Source organism: Phocoena phocoena, chromosome 16 (assembly GCF_963924675.1).
Source record: "Phocoena phocoena chromosome 16, mPhoPho1.1, whole genome shotgun sequence".
NCBI lineage: Eukaryota > Metazoa > Chordata > Mammalia > Artiodactyla > Phocoenidae > Phocoena > Phocoena phocoena.
This window is the reverse complement of record NC_089234.1, coordinates 33,682,942-33,707,674: the sequence shown is the minus strand read 5'-3', so window position 1 is coordinate 33,707,674 and position 24,733 is coordinate 33,682,942. Positions and strand designations below refer to the sequence as shown.

The following is a 24,733-nucleotide window of genomic DNA, read 5'->3' as shown; positions in this document are numbered from 1 at the left end:
TAAGTAGATACAAGCTAAAGCTAGCATGCGAATTAGAAAATAATGAACTTTCTGCAGGCTTATTTTTCTCTGCATAGGTGTTTATGGTAAATTCTAATTGTTTTGGCAGTGTTCCTGTTACATTTGTAGTTTTACGGAAACCAAAGTTTGAAGATAATACTAGTAGTTTTGGTGAAGCAGTCAAGATTCTCTGGGACTTGATTGTGAAAGTTAATATCATGATGTGTCTGTGGTGAGGGCAGTGCTTTGGGAAAGCTCTTTGTGGTCACCTCATGCATGACAGGCCACACTTTGGAGATATTTTCCTTATCTGCAAATGAGTTCAATAAGAGTGTATAGCCTGTAGATTTTTGTGAGGGTTAAATGAGGTAGTATAACATGAAATGTTTAGAAAAGTGCCTGGCATAAAATAAACACTCAAAAACAATTAGCTGTTATTATTACTTGTTTGTAAGACTATTTATGCTTTTCCTGAATGCTTTTTCTCTACAACACTTAGCCAAACTCTACTTCTAAAAATCCAACTCAGTGCATAACACAGTGTGGTTCATGACCCAATGCAAATGTTTCTTTTTCACTCTGAGCCTAGTATTGTTCTCCTGAATTGCCTTAGCTTCTACCCTTTTTTAATGGCTTCATCACATTTTGCTTTTTATTGTATTTGTTCATCCTTTCCACCTCCAATTATAAGCTCTTGACGGCCAAAATAAGAACTCAAATGTTGTTTAAGTATAGATATCGAAAATTATTCTTATTTTTTAAAAAATCTCATCTAGCATTTGAAATTTAAATGTTCCTAACCTATATTTTGTCCGTTCTGTTCTTATTTCTATTATCGAAGTTCAAATTTTGATTATTGTAATTGTCTTCTAATTAGTCTCTGCCAATAGTCTCTCTTTATTGCAGTTCATTCTACATATCAAAGCCAGATAATCCTTTCCAAAGCACAGTTTAATCTTATTTTCTGTATTCAAAAACTTCAGGGTCTCTCACTTATCTACTGAATTAAGTAAAAATTCCACAGGCTAACAAATAAATGATCTCAGCCTCTTTCTGATACATTTCTGTCCATGATTCAACAAGGGCATTTAAAGTGGAAAGTTCACTGTGTCCTGGATCTAGCTTCAATTTTCTATCTTGTCTTCATTTATAACTGTAAAAATCATGGATCTCTTCCAAAAGACATCTTTAATGTTACCTCTTTCATGAAGCTTTTGCTAATTCTATTTAACCATATGTTGATACTTCGTGCCACTTTCATGGTACTATTTATATTTTGTCTTGTACTATGGTTGTAGACTTGCCTTCTTTCTGCTATTGGAATTTAATCTGTTTATGTTAGGAACTGTATCTACTCATCATTGTATCTTCTGTAGCACCTAAGCAGTGTGTTACATAGAGTAAGTGCTTGATAAGTATTTTTAAAGGTTAATATGAGAGAAATAGTGAAGAAATGGACTGCTATAAAAGTCATTTTCTTTTTTTTTTTTTAATTTATTTATTTTTGACTGTTGGGTCTTCGTTGCTGTGTGCGGGCTTTTCTCTAGTTGTGGTGAACGGGGGCTACTCTTTGTTGTGGTGTGTGGACTTCTCATTGTGGTGACTTCTCTTGTTGTGGAGCACGGGCTCTAGGTGCGTGGGCTTCAATAATTGTGGCGCACGGGCTTCAGTAGTTGTGGCTCTTGGGCTCTGGAGCGCAGGCTCAGTAGTTGTGGCGCACGGGCTTAGTTGCTTCGCCGCATGTGGGATCTTCCTGGACCAGGGCTCAAACCCGTGTCCCCTGCATTGGCAGGCGGATTCTTAACCACTGCGCTACCAGGGAAGCCCCAAAATCATTTTCTTACATGTTTAAAAAGTGTGAAAAATATACTGCAGGGAGTTCCCTGGTGGCCCAGTGGTTAAGATTCTGGGCTTTCACTGCCGGGGCCTGGGTTCAGTCCCTGGTCGGGGAACTGAGATCCTGCAAGCTGCGCAGCGCAGACAAGAAAAAAAAGGTACACTGCAAAAATCAGAATGTTTGAATCAAGAAATTTATTTGTCAAATATAGAATACTTTCTAGTTTTGAAGAGAAAGTTTGCAGTCTGTTATTTACAGACAGTAATTTAGAAAATGTTAATATGAGTGTGATTTAGTAAAGATGTTATCAGTACTGATTAGAAATATTTGAAAGAATAATATAATTCATATCACAACTCTCTAGATGCAACTATAAATTTTGAAGAGTGATTAAAATAGAAGAATGTACGGCACCAAAATAACTTGCAAATTGCCAACACTGAGGACAAACACTTTGACTCATGGAAGAGACAGACCCTCATGCTTTCACTTGACCTTTTTGCTTATTAAATGAATGTAGTAGTTGTAAGTACTTATTAAGCATGCTAACAGGTTTCCTGCAGATAGACCATATGCATATTCAAAATGCAGAAGCGAAACTAACCCTGCCATCCAGAAAAAACCTTCAAATTGTTTCTTGTCCTGTATTTAAGAAGGAGGAATAGATTTTGGGATCAGTTTTAGATAAATATTCATAAGAAATTTAGAAAGATTTGGCACTTGAATTTCCATACATTTATAATAAATTACTTCCAAGTACACAGAAATCAACGAGAAAATGTAAATGAAAATGTTGAAAACATTTTCATGTAAATGAAAAAATGTAAATGAAAAAGTTGAAAACAGTCAAAGCCCACTATTAGAAATAGAATTTATATTTTTTCTTAAGCTTTTTCATAATGTAATAAAACAGTTAAGTTATTTTCACTGCTGGAAGTTAATTGTAAAAAAAAAAGAATCTTGCTTTTTAGTTGAAAATGAACATACTTGAATTTTATAACTTTAATCCTTTTAGGTATTAAGTTGCTGTCTCTATTAGCTAAATGCTGACTAATCTTGGTGAGAAATTTAATTTCATAAGTTTGTAAGTCTTATGTGTGTATATAGCATAGCATACTTAAATATTTCCCTGCTGTCAAAGGTCGTAGAAAACGGTATTTTGAATTGCTCTTAATCAGGGCATAGTTGGAAGAAGTAGTAGTAATAGAAGGCTTTTAGAAGGAAACAGCATGGGAGTTTTAGTAGGAAGCCAGTGGACTAGGAGAGAATTACAAGAACGACCTGTAACAGAACAGGGACATATAAACGGAAATAAGTAAAGTGGACTCTGGGACTTCCCAGGTGGTCCAGTGGGTAAGACTCTGCACTTCCAGTTCAGGGGGCCTGGGTTTGATTCCTGGTCAGGGAACTAGATTCTGCATGCTGCAACTAAGACCCTGTGCAGCCAAAATAAATAAATAAATAATTTAAAATAATAATAATAAAAAATAAAGTGGACTCTTCCCAGCCTATACAAATACACACAGTATTAGTACATACATGCGTGTGCACACTTACAAATACCCTATAACTTTACTCTTTAACGGCTGTAGATGAAATAAACTACACCATTGATGCATGCTTTATGAGCAAAGGATCATTTTGAACAGGAAGATTCAGTATTAAAAACAAATGAAAATGTACCACTATCAGTTTCACTACCAGATGGCAGCAGAGAATTCATGTTTAGAAAGTTACTTGAATTTTTGCAGATAGGAATAAGTTCTAGGAATGCAAATGTTATCTTTCCCTTTAACCTGTATTACACAATAGAAAGAAAAAAATAGAAGATAGTTCTCTCCCCCCACACCCCCCCCCCCCGAGTTAAATAGGCAAAAGTCGAGATGGGGGAGGAAAAGAGGCTAAAATATGTGGATAAGAGATTGTTTGAGTTGGAATTTATGTTTTATTGTAAGCAGATGAAGATAGCGAAAAGGAGGTCAGATCCCCTGGAGAAAAAGAAAGGAGATGGTAGGGAAGATGTTGGAGTCAGAAGTTTCCTGTGCAAGCCAGGGTCTGGTGAGGCTAGAGAGCCCCTACTTTTTTTTTTTCTTCCCTGTACGGAACAGACAGGAATGGATAAGGGTGAGGATAGAGCTGATGGGAGAGGTAGAACTGCTTTGGTGAATTCATATTTACAGAATGTTTGCAGGTCAGGTAGAGAAGACAAAATGCAACAGGCCAAGATGCTGATACATACTCATAAAAAGCTTATGCAAGATACTGTAATACAAAAAGTAAAGAGATTAGACTTTGCAGAGTAAAGTCCCACCAAAAGTGCACGTTTAGATGAATATTGCACATAGGGGAGGAATTCAGAAGATAAGCAACAACATTTTAATCACTTCATTTTCTTTCATTCAGGAGACTTTAAGCTTGGTAGGGAAGCTGTCATGTTTTAATTCTTTCTACCTCTTATGGAAATTGGTGTGGTAGATGGTAGCATTGAGATTTAAAGCCTTTGTCTGTTTGGAAACAAGAGGGGGGCAGTTGACCTACTTATTTTTCTCTCTCAGGGTATTGTTGAATGTCATTTGCAAGATTGTCTTTAGAAAAAAAAAGGTAAGTAGATAACTTACCTTGTTTGCTCCCTCCTCCTGAAACTGAGCGGGGCCCTGTGAGGCTCCCGGGCATGCAGGCCTCTTTTTTTGTCCCCCATTTCTTGTAGGCAAGACTCCAGCCTCCATAACCCTGCTGGAGTTCCAAAGGGCAGACTTGAACAGTTGCTAATCAAGGGAGGAGCAGCCAAGAAACCACCTGAGGCCAGATTAAAGGGACCACAGATGCTCTTCAGGATTAGGAGACCACCTGAGACCCTACACACACCCTAGTCTTGTCAGCAACCCCACCCTTCGGAAGCATTGTTGTAAAACTCCTTATCAAATCCTCCTGGGTTGGGACACATAGTTTTTCAAGGCTGGAGACTGCTGTGTCCCCCTTTGCCTGGCAAAATATTCATATAAAGCTATCCTTTTCTCCTTCACCCAAAACTCTGTCTTCGAGATTTGGTTCAGCACCGGTGTACAGAGAAGCTGAGCTTTCGGCATCACTCCTTTGTATGAGTTTTGTTTTGTTTTAATATGTATCCTCCCCTCACATGATACATTTCCCTGAGTCTTTTTAAACTCCTATCCCAGGTACCCCCTCAACTGGAAGTGACTCTAACAGTATTTACCCCAGCCACATTCCCACAATCTAGGATTTAGCCCAGTGAAGTTACGTGTTCAAAAAGCCCTTAACATTCTGGATGAGTATACCCAAAACCTTTGAAAATTCCCAAATATGAGAATACTGCTGTGCCATGTAATTTCTTTCAGAAATGGTATAAAACATAATTGAAAACTGTAGACTTTAGCGAGAGTTACTGTATCCATGTCAGCTAACAGAAGACAGCAAAGCCACATTGACTTGGGGAGGTTGGGACTTTGACTGCATTCAGTCTGAGTGGTTCCTCCCTGCCCAATACCTGCTTCACAGAGCAAGTACTTCAAATGTGTGCCTCAGCAAATGAAGCCCTACTTGTACTGGATTCTCAGAGTCATTCTTAAAAGGTTGAAACCTAAACATAAATCCTTGAATGACAAAGACCTGTTCTGTGCTGTTTATATATACATGGCTATGTTTATAATATATCAGCCACCTCTTGGCTTGGGTGACATTTGTCCATTTTACTAATGATCATGTGGAAATGAAACTGTAACTTCAGGTTGGGACTTGAACCCACGGGCCAGGACTCGAACCTGGCCAAAACCCAGATTGGGACTTGAAGCCAAGGTCTTTTAACTGAGATCACATGCCTGGTCTTAGGACTTAATGAGGCTCAGGCTCTTGATGTCTCATCACAGAAAGAATTCAGTGAGCGACAAAGTGATAGGTAGGAAGTGATTTATTAGAGAGAAACACACTCCACAGACAGAGTGTGGGCCATCTCAGAAGGTAAGAAAGGTACCAGGATATGGGGGTTGTCAGTTTTTATAGAGATGGGTAATTTCATAGGCTAATGAGTGGGAAGAATATTCCAGCTATTTTGGGGAAGAGGTGGGGATTTCTAGGAATTGGGCTACCACCCACTTTTTGACCCTTATGGTAGGCCTTGGAACTGTCATGGCGCCTGTGGGTGTGTCATTTAGCTTGCTTATGTGTTACAATGAGCTATACTGAGGCTCAAGGTCTAGTAGAAGTCGACTGGTCCACCATCTTGGACCTAGTTGGTTCTAATCAGTTTATGTTGTGTCCTTGGGCTCTGTCATTCTTTTAAAGGTTGTGCCCTGCCCCCTTCCCTCCTGTTTCAGAAATAATCTATGTTGTCTAACCTGTTAGTGATTCTGACAACTTCTTTGTAAATTTTAAGTCATACTGGGGTTGTGAAATAGTACATTTTAATGATTATATTAGCCCTAATACTCTAAGCTGGGTTCTTATGTAAAAAAATGAGGCTAGGGCTTCCCTGGTGGTGCAGTGGTTGAGAGTCCACCTGCCAATGCAGGGGACACGGGTTCGTGCCCTGGTCCGGGAAGATCCCACATGCCGTGGAGCGGCTAGGCCTGTGAGCCATGGCCACTGAGCCTGCACGTCTGGAGCCTGTGCTCTGCAACGGGAGAGGCCACAACAGTGAGAGGCCCGCCTACTGCAAAAAAAAAAAAAAAAAAAAAAAAAAAAATGAGGCTATGACTCTGCTATCACAGAGATGTTGCTTTGATAACAGTTCCTGGGATACTTCGACTTTTCAGTCAATTCTTGTGGCTTGACCATAGTATTCAGTCACCATGTGGAAACTTCTCTTGTATTTCTTACATTTGCCAAGTGAGAAAGTTATACGGTCTTGATATTTTATTGCTTCCCTACTTAAACATGTACCTAATTGCCCAATTTGCTGTTATCAAGTAGATTTAAGAGGTAGGAAAAATCTGTCAGTTCCTACATAGTACACACTAGCTCCCTCTTTGTGCTATTTCGGACAAGAGTGCATGCAGCTTTTACCGTTTTATCCAGATTTCTGGTATAATCAGTAGCTTCAAAACCTTGACCTCTTCTAGACTTTCACTGCTCTACTTGTCCTTGCATTCTCTTTCTGCCTTTTAAAGTTAGGAGGAGTTTGAAGATGTCATGGGACTGCCATGACAGCAACAATGATACTTGCAGAAAGCTAAAAATCTGGGTGTTACATGTCATCAAAGGCCACATTCAAAAGATTGTTTAAAAAAAAGAAAAAGGCCACCAAAGTTTGATGAGACCTATGGTTGGGATAAGGAAGCTGGGATAAGGCATGAAATAGAAATGTGCCATATATTACAAGTGACCTGAAGTTTTCCAAGTTTGGGGGATTTTTTTTCCAACCTTGCGATACTTCTATTTTATTTAATCCGTGTGTGTGTGTGTGTATGTGTGTGTGTGTGTGTGTGTGTCCCAAGAGCAAGCCTTTATGTTATGTCTTGTATCCTTATGATTGAGAATTGTTTAGAGGAGAAAAGCCTCAGACGAGAAAAAGGGAATTCATAATTGACTATGGGAATTGTGGTTAACTGATGTGATACCCAATTCTCTGGGAGCTAGAGCTACTTAGATGAGGACAGAGAGAGTATGAGAGGAATAGAGAGGTGTAAAGGAGGTACTTTAGAGAATGTTAGGGGTGTTAGAATAAGTATATTTTGATAGACCTATGAATTTTGGGGGCATAATCTCAAAACTGTGTCTTCAAGATAGTGTTAAAGTTATTATTAAAACTCACTAAAGGAATTCATCTTGATATTTAAACCTTTATAACTCATCTATTCTGTAGTATTGGGAATCGGAGGAATTTCAGTTTTATATAGAGTGTTCAGCCAGAAAATAGTTTAAAACGTAACTTACTAGGTAAAGGAATCTTTGTGCCTTTGTGAAATCACCTTGGAGAAATTTTCATGTTTTAGGAATTTTTTTCCTGATTTAATAACATTCTTTACATTTGAGTAAATGTAGTTTCATATAGTAAAATTTAAATTTGTGATTTTTATGTAAAAGAGAAAGAAGAAGAATAGATTTCTTAAATTAAAATGTCTACTTTTCAACTAGGCATCATTTTTCAATTAAGAATTTATTTCTAATTTTAATGTTTACTCCACATTTGATGAAAGAATTCACTCTTTTGGACTGTGTGTTTTAAAAGGCTAAAAATTGTAGCTCTTTAGGAGACTGACCAATTCATCAAAATACTTCCTTTCGTCTTTTGTCTTCCCTTTGAAAAGGCTATTTCATGGTCTCATAACTGAAATTCATGAAGCAAACTGAGAGGCAGTAAGTTTGAATAATATAGCAGTATTTTACTATTTTTATTTAAATAACTTTAAAAATTAATAACAACTTTAAAAAGCCACATAGAATCAGAATTAATAAATTTTCATATCAATGTTAGATTTAATATTCAAATTGACCATGATTTTATTTTCCAGTTTTTCCTGACAAGAGTTACATAACCTTTTAAAACAAAACCTGTTATCAATTTAAAGATTAATAAATACAGCACATAATATTTCTGAGTCTTTATTTTTTTAACTTAAATAAAAAGTAGGTTTTTGTGCCAAGTTGATCTTTTGTGGGGGTATAAATAAAGGAAAGTAGACCAACGCAGAAAGAATGGTTGTGATTTCAAGAGTACATTTTTATGTTAAATGTATTTGAGAGAATGAAAGCAGCATCGAAAAATGCTTTCAAATAAGTACTATTGAAATCAAACCTTCCTTCTTTATTAGGCCTTTGAAATAAGAGAATGGTGAGACAGAAATGAAAACTTCAAATGAAAATTTAAATGTGTCAAATTAGTTTTTAAGTATTCTACATTTCTCCTACTATTATATGAGAGTAGATCTATCAAAACATTACTTTGAAACCAAAACAGTTTTGAGCTATAATCTAATAAAATGTGTTGTATTTTTGTTACCATGTCATTTTACGACGTTTCAAAGGAAGCAGAGTATCTTTAGCCTAATCTATAATAGTAAATTATTTGGAAAATTTGGCTTGACATACAAACAGATGTGTTTTCTTGATTCCTTTTAAACTGAGGGTTGGTGGTTTGTGGTTTATTGTTCCTGTGATTGGCATTAAAAGCTTTATTTCACAGCTTGCAGTGAGGGACTATTGGGTAAAGAGTGTCTGTGTTCCACAAACTAAATTCAGAAAGTGTCAATCAAGGTCTCACATAGGTTACTTAGAGAATGAGTTTTCTTACTGATTTCACCAAATGTCACCTCATGCTGTCTTTGATTGGCACAGCCTGGCAGGGAGGATGGATGAATCTGTCACCGACCGGTTAATTGTGTTGCTGGTCTCAGTCTGACATTAGGTCTTTGACTCTTAAGTGGCTCAATACAAAACAAATTAGCAGATTGTAGTCATATTTCTCATTCTATATGCTTTGACCTTGTTGAATGCAGTCCATAAATCATATTGACTGACACACAAGTAAATGATGAAAGCTGCTTTTGAGACATGGATCTAGAAAGCAGCACTGTGAAGGTGCCATGGAAGGATGCATATGGTTGACCCTTTGGGAATTTCCTAGGAGCCAAATGTCTCTTTACCACAATTGTTCTTAGAAGAAAAGCTTTTGAGTAATGCAAAAAGGATCTAATATGTCAGCAGATTCTCTTTTACAAGTTCCTTTGAAATATAAGAAGTTTGTCCAAGGGTTTTCTCTCTTTACAAGTTGTTTTTCAGCAAAATGTTAGATCAGGGTAAAAAAGTAGTTACCTTTAAAAGTTTGGCAGGTGTTTTTACTTATTTACTGAAATTTATGTTGTTAAAGAGGAGAATGTTAATAATAGTTGCAATTAATTTTTCAGATGAGGACAGCAGAAATTTCTAGGTGCTTGATATTAAATGTGCTGTGTTTTCTCAGTCACTTCACTTAATTATTTTGGCTTTGTTGTAATGTTAAAAACCAGAGCATCTCTAATGAAAAAGGCTAGTTTTTAAAGATAGTTGTAAAAGTACTTAGATTATTTTTGTTCTAGAAAGTGATGCAGTATTAAAATGAATTGCCAGAGAGGTTTTTGGAATGTGCGAGTTTCTGGAACATTAAAATTTTCTGTCTCAAAATAAGTAATAGATAAAATTTAAGAATATTTGTTCACATTTTATAATCAGGAAGTAGACATTTTAAAAAGTATAATCTTATAGAATATAACTTTAAATATTTGAAGGATTTGAACCTTTGATATTAATTTTGAGCTATAAAAAAGGAAGAATTTTTCATTTGAATATTTTACAAATATTTTAAACTTCTATCTTTGAGAACAATAAGCCTGTATTTAATATGCATAATCAAAGGAAATTTTATATTAAGATTTTATTATTACATGTATTATTTAAACAAAAAGCTAAACGCATGTGTGTGTGCGTGTGTGTGTGCGTGAGCATGCGCACACACATATGTTTTCATTACCTATATCCACCAAATTTATGGAATAGCCTGAATTTTTGTACTAGTACCATCATTTTGGCTCCAGTACTATTGCTACAGTCATTTGTAGCATCTGAACCTGTGTTAAAATTTAAAGATCACCTTAAAATAATACTACTAACATTATGCAATATGTTTATGAAATGAATGTAATAATAATTGTTTTGGCAATTTATTAATCTGCTTTTGCAGTTAGTACATTATAGTGGCAACGTAAGTAGGACATGGAGCTGATTTGATGGAGAAGTACATTAAACTAAAATGCACTAGTTGTTCCATTTGGTCAAAATGACATTTCCATTAACTATTCTCAAGCCTATTACATTGTAATTAAATTACATGCCATTGATTTCTTCTTTTTCTGTCTCCCTCCTGCCCCTCATTCATATTGATATCATTCTGCTTGGGGAATGGAGCTGCATGTCTCCTAGACTAATTCCTCTTGGGTTTGGGGGGTCTTGAAGCATGCTGGGTTTTGCATTGTTTGTTACATTCCTTTTTGGCAGTTCATCAGTATCTGTCAAATACATTGTTTGCATCAGCTTTTATCTCTAAAGTTTTTGATATAGATATTGGCATTCCATTTCAGATGCACAGTTTTTCCACTGCGCATAGTGTCTACATGCTGAAGACTCATAAAAGATTCATAAAAGTTGCTTGTTTCTAGTCTGACTTTAAATGTGTAACTTAATGAACAGCTGTTCTAGTAAACTTGAAAATGTATTTATGTTTTTTCTTACTTTTCTAACAGATCAACCCTATGTAAACATTTTTGTATCTATTATAGCATTTATGTTTGGAAGATTTTCATGATTTTATAGATTTATTGGCCTTTGTGATAAGTAGGAAAAATATATAATTATCAAATATCTCTGGGTAAATATTTGTTAATGAGAACGAGGCAGAACACGGCACATCTTCCAAATGTCGTTATTTCTAACCCTGTTCCTAGATCTTTGAATCCTATCATGGGAGTCAATCCATCACCAAATCCCATACTTGTGGTTTGGAGATAACCATACTAGGAGCAGCATTACACTAGAAAACTTTACCTAAAATAGTTTTTGTAATATTTTCTTTTAAACTTTTAGTTGAAATAAAAATCCTGCTTAGAAGAACAATTTATACTAAAAGCAATATTGTATTGTGATCCCAGTAATCTGGAGGCTAAACATTTAAAATTATTTTTTATCATTTTAAAGAAGATACAGCCTGAATCAAGGCTGTCAGTCAAAATTCATGTAGAGTTTTAGGAGCTTATTATAGTAGAAAATATAATGATATATATACTAAAAGACAACCACAAGTATTTATAGCTCAATTAACTGCATATTTCTAAATTATCAGATGATTCTAAAACTTAATTTCTAAAACTAAATGAAGATCTGTAAATGACTGTGAAATCATATTGGTATGCAAACTTCTCTTTTTCCCTCCTAATTGAAGCTGTGCTACAAACTAATGTTCCTATTAGAAGTAAGGACTTAATGACTCAAAGTATATTTTATAAAGTATATTTTATATATTACATATGAAAGTATATATTTTAAAGCATATTAGGTATAGTTTCAATTCTAATAAATTACACTATTAACTTCTTTAATTCTTGTCTTGGTTAACTGTTTAAAGGAAAGCTTAAAGAGCATTATATGAATAAAATGTTCTGTCAACATGACAGTTACTTTATGTCACAAATGTCATATTTTAATGTGCATTTTTAAAAATACTTGAGGCATTTCAGGAGATCTGAAATAATAAATAATGGGTTTTAAACTTGTACTTTAATTTTTCTGCATGCAGTTAGAGCTTAAATGATATTTATATCCTGAGAAGGACAAGTCAACAGAATATTACTTTCAATTCCTATGCTAAAAGACAGCCACTCAGAATACAGAAAGAGAAAGGCCAATAATTACTATTCTACCAAAAAAAAACACAAAAAAATGCCATGTATATAACTTTTGTGATACACGATGATATATTTATATGTTTGTTTGTTTGTTTATTTTTTGGTTTGGATATTTGTATAACAGGGGAAAGTTGCCCAGACTGCTTGCATGTCAGCCTGCCAGCATCTGTCAACATCATTAATGCAGATGCTCCTGGACAGTGAGTTAAAACAGATAAGCATGGGAGCCGTTCAGCAGTTTAACTTAGATGTCATACAGTGTGAATGTAAGTACGTTATTGGTTAAATCTGATGCATTTCTAAGAATCTATATTTAAATTATATGAAAAAATGGTATATAGTAGGATAGTTCATAAAGGAGGGAAGCGGCCTGATTCAGTTAAACTTTCGGCAGCCTTAGAAGCAACTTCTTTTCAACAAGAGAAAAATATCTCACTTTCACATTTAGGGCCTGTAGAGCAGGGATCCCCAACCCCTGGGCCGCGGACCGCTACTGGTCCACAGCCTGTTCAGAACCGGGCCGCACAGCATGAGGTGAGCGGTGGGCGGACGAGCGAGCGAAGCTTCATCTGCCGCCCCCCATCGCTCCCATTACCGCCTGAGCCATCCACCCCCCTCACCCCCACCCCCCAGCCCATGTTAAAGTTGTCTTCCAAGAAACCGGTCCCTGGTGCCAGGAAGGTTGGGGACCTCTGCTCTAGAGAGGCACTGAAGTGACAATCCAGACTGGATAATTAAAAAGGTGATACATTTATGATTCATTATTTTTCCTTTATTCCTTCTTTTGGTCATTCTTGTCTTCTTGCCAGGACTCTCCTGAGGTTTGTAGTAAGTGAATGAAATGATTCCAAGTTTGTCATTCTTACTTTCCTGTAAATAACTTTTCAGATACCTGCTAAAGAATAATCTTAGGACCCTGCATTCCAAGTGAAGCTTCTTTTATATTCTGAAATTTTGATTCTCTTTCCCAAAGAATTTCTCAAGTCTTTACCTTTACCATTGTTTTTCACTTTATTTTCTTTAGGTGACAAGTTAGCAGATTCCATAATCTAATGTTGACATTAGCCAGTCATCTTCAAAATTGAATGTGCTATTTAGTTATTCGCCTTGTTATATATACTTCTAGATGTAGGTTACCCTTATACAGAACATGAGTTTATGGAACAATTTTTTGCATTACTTTCAAATGAATGGTACACTGATTAAATGATAAAAATCCCTGGTTGACAGTTTAGTCAGGCACCACTGTTGATAAATTGAAAATCAGTGGGACACAAGAAGGATTATAAAATATTTATTTGGGCAGATTTTGCAATAATATATTCTCTGTGAAAGACGTTAAAAAATTAAATGTCAGTGGCTTGCACCTGAAGCAGGAGTGACAGATTTTTTTTTCAACAAATAAAAAATATTTGTCTGCTTCTATATATATCAAGATCAATTGTTTATTACACAAAAAAAGAAATGCAAAGTTTTAAAAAACCCACCTATTTCCAAAGCAAAAGAAAGATAGTTTTTCCCTAGGGAAGAGAATTCATTTTCTTTTCCTAGAAAGCATTTCTAATTTTCTCTAATTAGAAAACCTTTATATATTTCTTTCTCAAAATAAACCTATCGTTTACAAAATGATATTTATCTTGTATTTACAAAAATACTTACCAAAAAGCACTTTTTTTTTTTTTTTTTTTTTTTTTTTTTTTGCGGTACGCGGGCCTCTCACTGTTGTGGCCTCTCCCGTTGCAGAGCACTGGCTCTGGACGCGCAGGCTCAGCGGCCATGGCTCACAGGCCCAGACTCTCCGCGGCACGTGGGATCTTCCCGGACCGGGGCACAAACCCATGTACCCTGCATTGGCAGGCGGACTCTCAACCACTGCGCCACCAGGGAAACCCCAAAAAGCACTTTTAAAAATGTTTCTAACTCAAAGTAATTGTTAATTCATTCTACAAATAATTTGAAACTGATTTCTTAAAGTTCTTTAAAAGTTATCTTACGAGGGAATTCCCTGGCGGTCCAGTGGTTAGGATTCCGCGATTTCATTACAAGGGCCTGGGTTCGATCCCTGGTAGGGACCTAAGATCCCACAAGCTGTGCCGCACGCCAAAAGAAAAAAAAAAGTTGTCTTATGAGATCATTTCAGTATGATAATGTTTATGTAAACATTTTACATAAATATTGCTTGAGGGTGGTTGAGCCCTTTATTGGTATTTGGTTGTGTCTTCTCAATTAGATATTTTTGTTAAAAAATGGAAATTACTGTTTGGTTAGGCAGCTTCAGGTACCTAGAGATTTTCTCTGTCCTCTTACCTCTCCATGAATAGTAAGCCTAACTAAGAGAAAGGCACAAAAAACACAAAACTTTGCCTCTCTGTTACATCATAGGACAGTTTCTCCCTTTAGTTACTTATTTGGGTGGAGTTAATGAAGGCTGCTTTTAAGATGTTGATGTTTTCTTAAAAGACTAATCTCTTGGAAGAGATTATTCCTAAGTATAAGGTATAACTCAGTTAAAGATGTCTGGGGTCAAGTGCAAGAGGAATAAACCCTAGCCTGATGGGGGCCAAGGTTCTGGTACTATAGATATGGAAAGGGAGAAACCAGGACTCAAAGACAAACCACAAAAGATAACTCAGCTTCCTATAAGATTATGGCTGTGGTTGGCTCTGCTCCTTAATTTTTATCAAATATTACTTAATCATTACTTAATACAGTATCATGCATTCAGTACTCACTGAACAAATAAAAATTGACATTACATTTTTTTTTCCCCATTGGCCACACCACGAGGCTTGTGGGATCTTAGTTACCCAACCAAGGATCAAACCTGGGCCCCCGGCATTGGAAGCTCAGAGTCCTAACCACTGGACCACCAGGGAATTCCCTGACATTACATTTTTCATGTCTATTCCACTCTCTTTCTGGTGCAAAAGAATTATCTACTCCCCAACTCATGACTTTTAGTGATTGATATATAAATCACTTAAAAATGAAACTTAGCTTTCTCTAATAATATGTTCAGAGAATTTTAGTTTTCATCCCCTTTTTTTTTGGCCACGCCACGCAGCTTGCAGGGTCTTAGTTCCCTGACCAGGGATTGAACCTGTGCCCCCTGTAAAGGAAGCATGCAGTCCTAACCTCTGGACTGCCAGGGAATTCCCTTCATCCCTATTTTAAATAGTGTTTTTGTTTTTTTGTTTTTTAATCTGGAAGAAAGCAATTTTTTAAAATACAAGGTTTATTTTCAGTATTAATGCTGTGTGTATGCTTTCTATACATTGGGGCAGAGAAAGGAGAAGAAAGGGAGACAGGAAGAGGAATTTGGCTAGGTAAGAGGAAGGCTAGAATGTATGGTAAATTTGTGAAGAGAAGGAATCTGGATGCCTTAAGAATCAACTGGGATATGGAGAAAACAGGCAGATAGTTCAGATGTAGAATCCTAGAAACTAAACAACCATTGAGTTTCACCACCCGCCTAGTAAGACATACTCACATACTCCTCTACCTTGAAACACACTCTAAAATAACCCCATCAAGTAGTTGTCCAGCTATTCCTTGAACATTTAATTTGGGAGATTAACTACTCTTCACAAAATGAGTTTGCATTTAATATATTACTCTGTCAATTTCTCACATTGAGTTGCAGTTGTTTTTCTAAACTTCTCCTAATGTACCTAGTTCTGCGTTAGGGCTAGAGTCACCACTAGTCCATATTGTGCCTTTGTGCAAATTAGAAAAGATATTCCCACTGAAGGGAAAAAGTCCTCCAGTGTTGTCCCCTTTCTATGAATTAGAAAAAAGTTTACCCTTTTTCCAGCTGGACACCCCCACCAAGGCACATGACTTATCAAGTGAAATGTGAGCTAGATTTCAGCCCCTGTTCCCTCCCCACTCCTCTCCTCAGCTGGGCACCTGTGTATAGTAAGCAGTCTGATAACTACAGGTGGCAGTTCCTCTTAGGGTCATATAGAGAAAACCTAGTCTTCATCCACAAGCCAATTATATGAAAACTGCTCTCATATCTTTCTGAATCTTCTGAAGACCAGAGATAAACAATTCCTCTTACTGTTCTCATGTGATAATGATTTTAAGTCCAAAGCTCTTCTTTGAACAAACTGGTTTGACTGCCTTCTGTTTAATGTCTGACACCCAAAATTGAATACAGAGATACCCAGGTGTGGTGGAACCAGTATAATATGTAGTTGGACTATCAAATACATTGTTCCATATTTTGTACTTTATTAGTAAAATCCAAACTGTTATTACCTTTTTTGGTTACCAGAGTATACTCTCGAATCATTGAAGCTGTAGCATTCTAAAATCTCTTTATCTTTCTCTTTTTTTGTGTGTGATTGTCAAGCTTTGTTTTTCTTATACTTGTATGATTAGTTTTTGTTTTAGGATTTTAAGATTATCCCTATTAAATCTTATTTTAAGATTTGTCCCACAGCTAGCCTATTGAGATCTTTTTATATCAAAATTTAATATCATCTGCAGATTTGTAATCATGCTTTTATTTAACAAGGTCATTAGCAAAATGTTGAACAAAACCTGATATCTGTATCCTGATATATAGTACATCAGTGATTCTCAAAACATGGTTCCCAGATGAGCAGCAACAGTATCATCTGGGAACTTATTAGCAGTGTGAATTCTTGTTTTATTTTATTTGTTTATTTTCTTTATTTTTTTTAGCTGCATTGGGTCTTAGTTGCAGCATGCGGGATCTTTTGTTTGTGGCGCATGGGCTTCTCTCTAGTTGTGGCATGCGGGTTTTCTCTTCTCTAGTTGTGGCACGCGGGCTCCAGTACACATGGGCTCTGTAGTTGTGGCGCACGGGCTCCAGAGCACGTGGGCTCTGTAGTTTGCGGCACTCAGGCTCCCTCATTGATGTGCGCAAGTTCAGTAGTCGTGGTGCTCGTGCGCGGGCTTAATTGCCCTGTGGCGCGTGGGATCTTAGTTCCCCGGCCAGGGATCAAACCCACGTCCCTTGCACTGGAAGGTGGATTCTTTACCACTGTACCACCAGGGAAGTCCCAGCACTGTAAATTCTTGAACCCCACCTGCTGAATTGTGAATTCTGGGCATAGGACACAGCAGTTTCTTTTTGAGTAGGCCTTTCAGGTGATACTGATGCACCGTAAAGTTTGAGAACCACAACATTACATGGGTCTATCTATTCATATTGACTTAGCTCCATTATTCAAAATCTTGGGTATCTTTAGATTTCTTCAGCCAGTTGCTAATTCCCTAGTTGAATCTAATTCATAGTTTTGAATCTAAATCATAGCTCAAAGTTATGAGCAACTTTGCCAGATGCCTTGCTGGTATATAGGGATAATAATGGCCATTGAATTTTCCTCATCTACCAGTCTAATTAGTTTTTCAAAGAAGAAAATGTTACTACTCTGATTCTTCATAAACCCATATTGATTCATAGTAATTACTTTCCCTTCAAGAGGCTCAGAAACTATTACTTAAAAGTCTGTGACCAGGGACTTCCCTGGTGGCACTTATACTTGTAACCCAGTGGTTAAGAATCCGCCTGCCAATGCAGGGGACACAGGTTTGAGCCCTGGTCCGGGAAGATCCCACATGCCGCAGAGCAAGTAAGCCCGTGTGCCACAACTACTGAGCCTGTGCTCTAAATCCCGCAAGCCACAACTACTGAGCCCACGTGCCGCAACTACTGAAGCCTGCACACCTAGAGCCCATACTCCGCAAAAAGAGAGGCCACTGCAATGAGAAGCACGCGCACTGCAGCGAAGAGGAGCCCCTGTTCTCCTCAACTAGAGAAAGCCCTCGTGCAGCAACAAAGATCCAACGCAGCCAAAAAAAAAAAAAAAGTCTGTGACTGGTTTGTGGGATTAACATAAAATCCTACTAGTCTGTTTTACACTAGTAAGAAATCCAGAGTCCAAGGAAGTTAGATAGCAGAGATCAGGAACTAGATACCAAAAACGACCAAAGATCTTGGGTAACTCAAGAAAGGCTTAAGTCAAAGAATTTAAGCAATAAGAGGTTAACATCAAATATAAGCATCAAGAATGGCCTTAATTCTGAATTAAATTTTATAATTTGGTTTGATGATTTTTCCATCCTCATTACTTTGTAAAAACATTATGCATATATTTCCTAGGCCTTAAAATGTCAGTCTGCAGGTAGAAACAAATAGCACAACCAGCTGAAGTTGGGGAGGTAGAAAGTTAAGAATAGTTCAGTTCCTCATATCATTCAGCCATGTGCTTTTAGTTTTTGTTTTTTTCTGGTAGTGAAAGAATTAGCACTGATCCATCTATGTAGTCACTTTTTCTTTTTTTTTTTTGCGGTACACGGGCCTCTCACTGCCGTGGCCTCTGCCACGGACCGGGGATTGAACCTGTTGCGGAGCACAGGCTCCGGACGCGCAGGCTCAGCGGCCATGGCTCACGGGCCTAGCCACTGCGTGGCATGTGGGATCCTCCTGGACCGGGGCATGAACCTGTGTCCCCTGCATTGGCAGGCGGACTCTCAACCACTGCGCCACCAGGGAAGCCCCTGTACCCACTTATTTTTTCAAACAGTGTGTGCCCTTTTCCCTGGTATTCCTTGTGACACACATACTTATGAGTTAAATTGGCTTGAGCTCAAATTTCAGTCTGTACCTGAATTTTTTCCATGTAGAGTCAACTGATTTGTAGGGAAGATTCATTTATTCAGATGTTTAATGGGAACCTACTACCTGTTATTACTGGGAAATCAAAGATGAATCAGGTTTCAAAGATCTCACATACTAGATGGGGAGGAAACAAACATGTAAATGACTGTAGTAGAACATAAATTCTTTATAGAAGTATGTATCACTTGTAGAGAAGGAGCAATTAATCCTACATGGGGTTGAAAAGATTGACTATCAGAAGTGAAATTTGAGTCTTAAAGGATGAGTCAGGTTTCATCAAAAGCAAGGAAGGGCATTCTGAGCAGAGGGAATGGCATAGGCAAAAGTGCTGTGATGAGAGAATGCTTAGGGAATCTTCATACGGTCTTGTATAGCTAGACTACAAGATGCATGATTGAAAGTGTTGAAAGATATGGCTGAGAAAAGTCAGACTTCTGAATGCTTGGACTTTATTTAATAAGCAATAGAGATCCATTGAAGCTTTTTAATCAGGACCATGACATTATGAAGTCTGTATTATAGAAAGTGAACTCTGTGTCATGTGGAAATTGAACTGAAATGAGAGAGGTACTACAAGTAGGAAGACCTGTTAAAAGACTATTGAACTTTTTCCTGTGAAGGATAGAAAGAGCTTGACTTTGGGCAGTGGGAATGAAGAGAAGAAGATGGATTTCAGACATTTTGAAAGGAGGAGGAGGGAATGCATAAAATTAGTGAATGAGTAAATTTGATATGATTTAGGTGGTTAGAGTCAGAGACTCACATAGTAGAAGACACCCAAGAATACATCCCATGGTTGGGGTGGGTGGTATGAAGAGGGAAAAAAAGAAAGAGAAAAGGAGAGGAAGGTGAAGAGGAGAGAGGAAAGAGAAGAGATTTAATCATCTAGGATAGATAGTTAAATTCAACATAGAATTTATAATTGTCAGCACCCAATGCAGAATGCTATGCTCAGAGTGTTTGTTGCATAAATGAACAAATTAACAAATCAGGAAGTCTCTATAATCTACATTTGCTTTTCTAGAGTTCTCCTAACTTTGTTATCAAAAAGTTAAGGCCAGGAACTTTCCTGGCAGGTCCAGTGGTTAAGACTCCACACTTCCACTGCAGGGGGCATGGGTTCGATCCTTGGTCAGGGGGAACTAAGCTCCTGCATGCTTCGTGGCGCAGCCATACATACATACATACATACATACATGCAGCCATACATACATACATACATAAAATGCTGCCTCTTTAAAAAAAAGGTTAAGGCCAATTGATGCTGCTGTAATTTTCTTCAAGACCATTCAACTTCTTGATATAGATATAACTGATCATTTATAAAAATTCTTCACATATTTGATGACTATGTTTATAAATTTATTTTATTTACTTTTGGCTCTGTTGGGTCTTCATTGCTGCGCGTGGGCTTTCTGTAGTTGCAGTGAGCGGGGCCTACTCTTCATTGTGGTGCGTGGGCTTCTCATTGCGGTGGCTTCTCTTGTTGTGGAGCATGGGCTCTAGGCGTGCGGGCATCAGTAGTTGTGGCATGTCAGCTTAGTAGTTGTGGTGCACGGGCTTAGTTGCTCCGTGGCGTGTGGGATCTTCCTGGACCGGGGATCGAACCTGTGTCCTGCATTGGCAGGCACATTCTTAACCACTGCGCCACCAGGGAAGTCCCAGAAGTAGTAAAGTTTAAGGCGAAGAAGAGTATGGTACTTTAAAGTCATGCATTAATTCCTTCATATCTACCAAGTACTTGGCATTTAGGGGATACAGTGGTAAACAAAACAGAAAAAGCCCCTAACCCTCTTTGGGTTTAGGCCCAGTGGGGAGGCATTCGTTATATGACTGCACTAATACATATGATTATAAGTTGTTAAATTCTAGAAAAGTAGATGGTACTGTGACAGAGTATAAGAAGCAGACCTAATTTAGATAAAAAGTTGTACTGATTGAGAATATTAGGTAGGGCTTATGCATGAATGAAGTAGACATTTTTGGTTAGCTTGACCATAACCAATAATACTACTATAACTGTGTGGTTGGAGAAGTCAGGAAGGCATTCCATTCGGAATTGCAAACGTAGCCCCCGCCCCCCCACAAAGCTACATTGAACCTTTAATCCTGTTACAGATTTTGTATAAGTTTAAGAGAAATCACTTCTTGGAGGAGCATTTGCCAAGCTTGGCATAAAGCTGATGTTCTAAATCTGTGTATGTGCTTTTGTTTTATTAAGCACCTCATATATTGGGTCGCATCAGAAGGCACCTTACAAAGGCAACAGTATAGAGGAAAAAATAAAAGTGTCTTCTTAAGTTCCTATAAAGGTATCTCAGAAATCCTTCACATCCCTAACAAAATAACATTTCCAAAGCATCAGGCAATCAGAAGGATTTGAGATACCCAGAATAGGTCTAGAATGTACTTTTTCATATATTCGACACAAATACCTAATTGAGGTTATTGACTCCTAAGAGTCTAACATCCTAAATTCATAAGCACTAGAAAAGCTCCAGGTTGAAGAGCACTGGTACCTTTTTCAGTGATGATTTATTGAGAAATAGGTGAATCTCTAGGTTTGAAGGCCTTGGTCTTTTTGCAATTGGATAAAGGCTTAGCCCACCTCAAAAAAAAAAAAAAGAAAGAAAGTAAGTCTCCATAGATTTTTTTGTATGTATATGGCTATGACCCCAGGGCCTCTAATTCTAGCCTTGAAAAAGGTCCATACCCCAAAATAAAAGGGTTCAAGCAAAATCATGTCGATGGTATGAGAGGATATTTGTCTTTTATTTTTTTTTTAAGGAAGCTGGATGCTCTTTTATTTTTTGCCTACTTGAATTTGTTCTGGTTTTAATGGCATTTACGGTATCAAATTTAGGCTGCTTTGCTCCTTTTCCAAGAAAGGGAGAGGAATAGATACTATCTTATATAAGAGTGGGGTGATGAATGTAGAGGGGCAGTTGGTTCTAGAGGCTTGCATTCCACTGCTACCAACCACATGTAACAGAATTTAACAGTCAAGAATTCTAACAGACCCCTGACTCCCAGGCATGAGTTCTTCACCACCAGAAAAACCACTAGATGGTGCTCTTCGTCATCGCTTCTGATGACACATCTGGTCCACATAGAATACGTTGCCGAGCCAAAATTTGGGTTCTAACTAGCCAATTTAAATCTTCAGATCTAGTAAGAAATGGAATTATGAGAAATCTTTTCAATATGCAGACTGTTTTTATTTACAGTCATTCATTTATTTAGTTATGAAGTTATTCCATTTTATGTGTCCTTGCCTTGTCATCCACAAGCAGTCTTGAGAGTTTATTTAGCCTAGCCTCCTCACCCTCTTTTTCAATCTTTTGATCTATTTACTTTTCTTATTCCATGGGCATTTTTTCTTCCACTTCCCAATTCTTCCTACCCTGTGTAAATGTTTTCCAAATAATCCACCTTACAGTAAAAATAACTGTCTGCCTAGGACAGGATTGTTCAAGGACTTATTCCCTCTGCATTTAATTTCAGAGGTTTATATTTTCATGCCAGGATAAATACTTATAGCCTGACTTCTTAGCCATCTTTGTTCCCCCCATACAAATCCTGTACATCTGTGCATAGATCCTGAGGGCAGGAAGGGCATATTTTCCTGCTTAAAGTTTTGTTAGATTTACAAATAATTCATGTTTTTGCCTGTAGATACTCTGTTCTCTTAAAACGTCATAGATTGCCAATTTGGAAGGGGTTTCTTTTGTCATTATAATCACAGCTTCTACAGTATGTATTAATTTTAACTTTCAGTTTTATCTAAATTAATTCAATCTTATCTTCTTCTCAGTTAAACTGATACAGCAAAAATTTACCTTCCCAATAAGGTGATGCCTTTCCCTCTACCTCCCTCTCTAATGTTATTTTATTTATTTTTAATTTTTAAATTTTTAAAATTTAAAATCTAATTAATTAATTATTTTTTTGGCTGTGTTGGGTCTGTTGCTGCACGTGGGCTTTCTCTAGTTGCAGTGAGTGGGGGCTACTCTTCGTTGCGGTTCACAGGCTTCTTATTGTGGTGGCTTCTCGTCGCACAGCACAGGCTCTAGGTGTGCAGGCTTCAGTAGTTGCAGCACATGGGCTCAGTAGGTGTGGCTCGTGGGCTCTTGAGCACAGGCTCAGTAGTTGAGGCACAAAGCCCTAGTTGTTCTGCAGCATGTGGGATCTTCCTGGACCAGGGCTCGAACCCATGTCCCCTGCATTGGCAGGCGGATTCTTGACCACTGTGCCATCAGGGAAGTCCCTCTAATGTTACTTTAGAGTATTTTTAAACTTAGAATCATTATTATTAAGTTCTATATTCTAGCAAGAAATAAGAGGAAATGAATATGTCATGAAGCTATTTTATTTTAAAAAAGAAATGGTCAGGGCTTCCCTGGTGGCTCAGTGGTTAAAAATCCGCCTGCCAATTCAGTGGACATGGGTTCAATCCCTGGTCTGGGAAGATCCCACATGCCGCGGGGCAACTAAACCTGTGCGCCACAACTACTGAGCCTGCACCCTAGAGCCCGTGAGCCACAACCACTGAGCCTGCATGCTACAACTACGGAAACCTGCACACCTAGGGCCCATGCTCTGCAACAAAGAGAAGCCACTGCAATGAGAAGCCCGTGCACCACAACGAAGAGTAGCCCCTGCTCACCGCAACTAGAGAAAGCCTGTGCACAGCAATGAAGACCCAACGCAGCCAAAAATAAATAAAATAAAATAATTTATTTTAAAAAAAAGAGTATTTTTAAACTTGGAATCATTATTATTAAGTTCCATATTCTAGCAAAAAATAAGAGGAAATGAATATTTCATGAAGCTACTTTATTTTAAAAAAGAAATGGTCAGGGCTTCCCTGGTGGCGCAGTGGTTAAGAATCCGCCTGCCAATGCAGGGGACACGGGTTTGAGCCCTGGTCCAGGAAGATCCCACATGCCGCGGAGCAACTAAGCCCATGTGCCATAACTACTGAGCCTACGCTGTAGAGTCCCCCTGCCACAACTACTGAAGCTTGCTTGCCTAGAGCCCGTGCTCCACAAGAGAAGCCACCACAATGAGAAACTTGCGCACCACAACAAAGAGTAGCCCCCGCTCACTGCAACTAGAGAAAGCCCGCACACAGCAACGAAGACACAATCCAGACAAAAATAAATTTATGAAAAAAAAAAACAGTCAAATAGGAGGCACTAAGAGAAAAAAACCCTAAGATTTTGACTTTCTTTAAGAAAAAAAGAAAAAAACTTTAGAAAGCCTGGAAACTATTTTAATTTTTTAAAATTTATTTATTTTTAACACTATTTTTTAAAAAACTTTATTTATTTTTGGCTGTGCTGGGTCTTCATTGTTACATGCAGGCTTTCTTTTTAGCTGCAGCGAGCTGGGTCTATTCTTCGTTCCGGTGTGCAGGCCTCTCATTGAGGTGGCTTCTCTTTTTGTGGAATGTGGGCCCTAGGGGCACAGGCTTCAGTAGTTGCAGCACACGGGCTCAGTAGTTGTGGCTCGCGGGCTCTAGAGCACAGACTCAGTAGTTGTGGACATGGGCCCAGCTGCTCTGCGGCACATGAGATCTTCCCAGACCAGGGCTCGAACCTGTGTCCCCTGCACTGGCAGGCGGACTCTTAACCACTGCGCCACCAGGGAAGCCCTGGAAACTATTTTTAAATATCTTATTGAAAGACCAAGATCAATGTGTGTTTTTAAAAACTATCCTTGGGCTTCCCTGGTGGTGCAGTGGTTGAGAGTCCGCCGGCCGATGCAGGGGACACAGGTTCGTGCCCCGGTCCGGGAAGATCCCACATGCCGCAGAGTGGCTAGGCCTGTGAGCCATGGCCGCTGAGCCTG

The 24,733-nt window shown here is 38.0% G+C and overlaps 1 protein-coding gene across 3 annotated transcripts in view; it reads left to right on the top strand.

Annotated features, from left to right (window-relative positions):
- Positions 1 to 24,733, top strand: part of EXOC6 (exocyst complex component 6) — a 208,813-nt gene that overhangs the window by 143,470 nt on the left and 40,610 nt on the right. For all 3 annotated transcript variants that reach the window (XM_065894605.1, XM_065894606.1, XM_065894607.1), the window contains one exon: positions 12,350 to 12,491. In XM_065894605.1, coding sequence (XP_065750677.1) covers positions 12,350 to 12,491 — 142 coding nt within the window. The remainder of the gene's footprint in view (positions 1 to 12,349; positions 12,492 to 24,733) is intronic.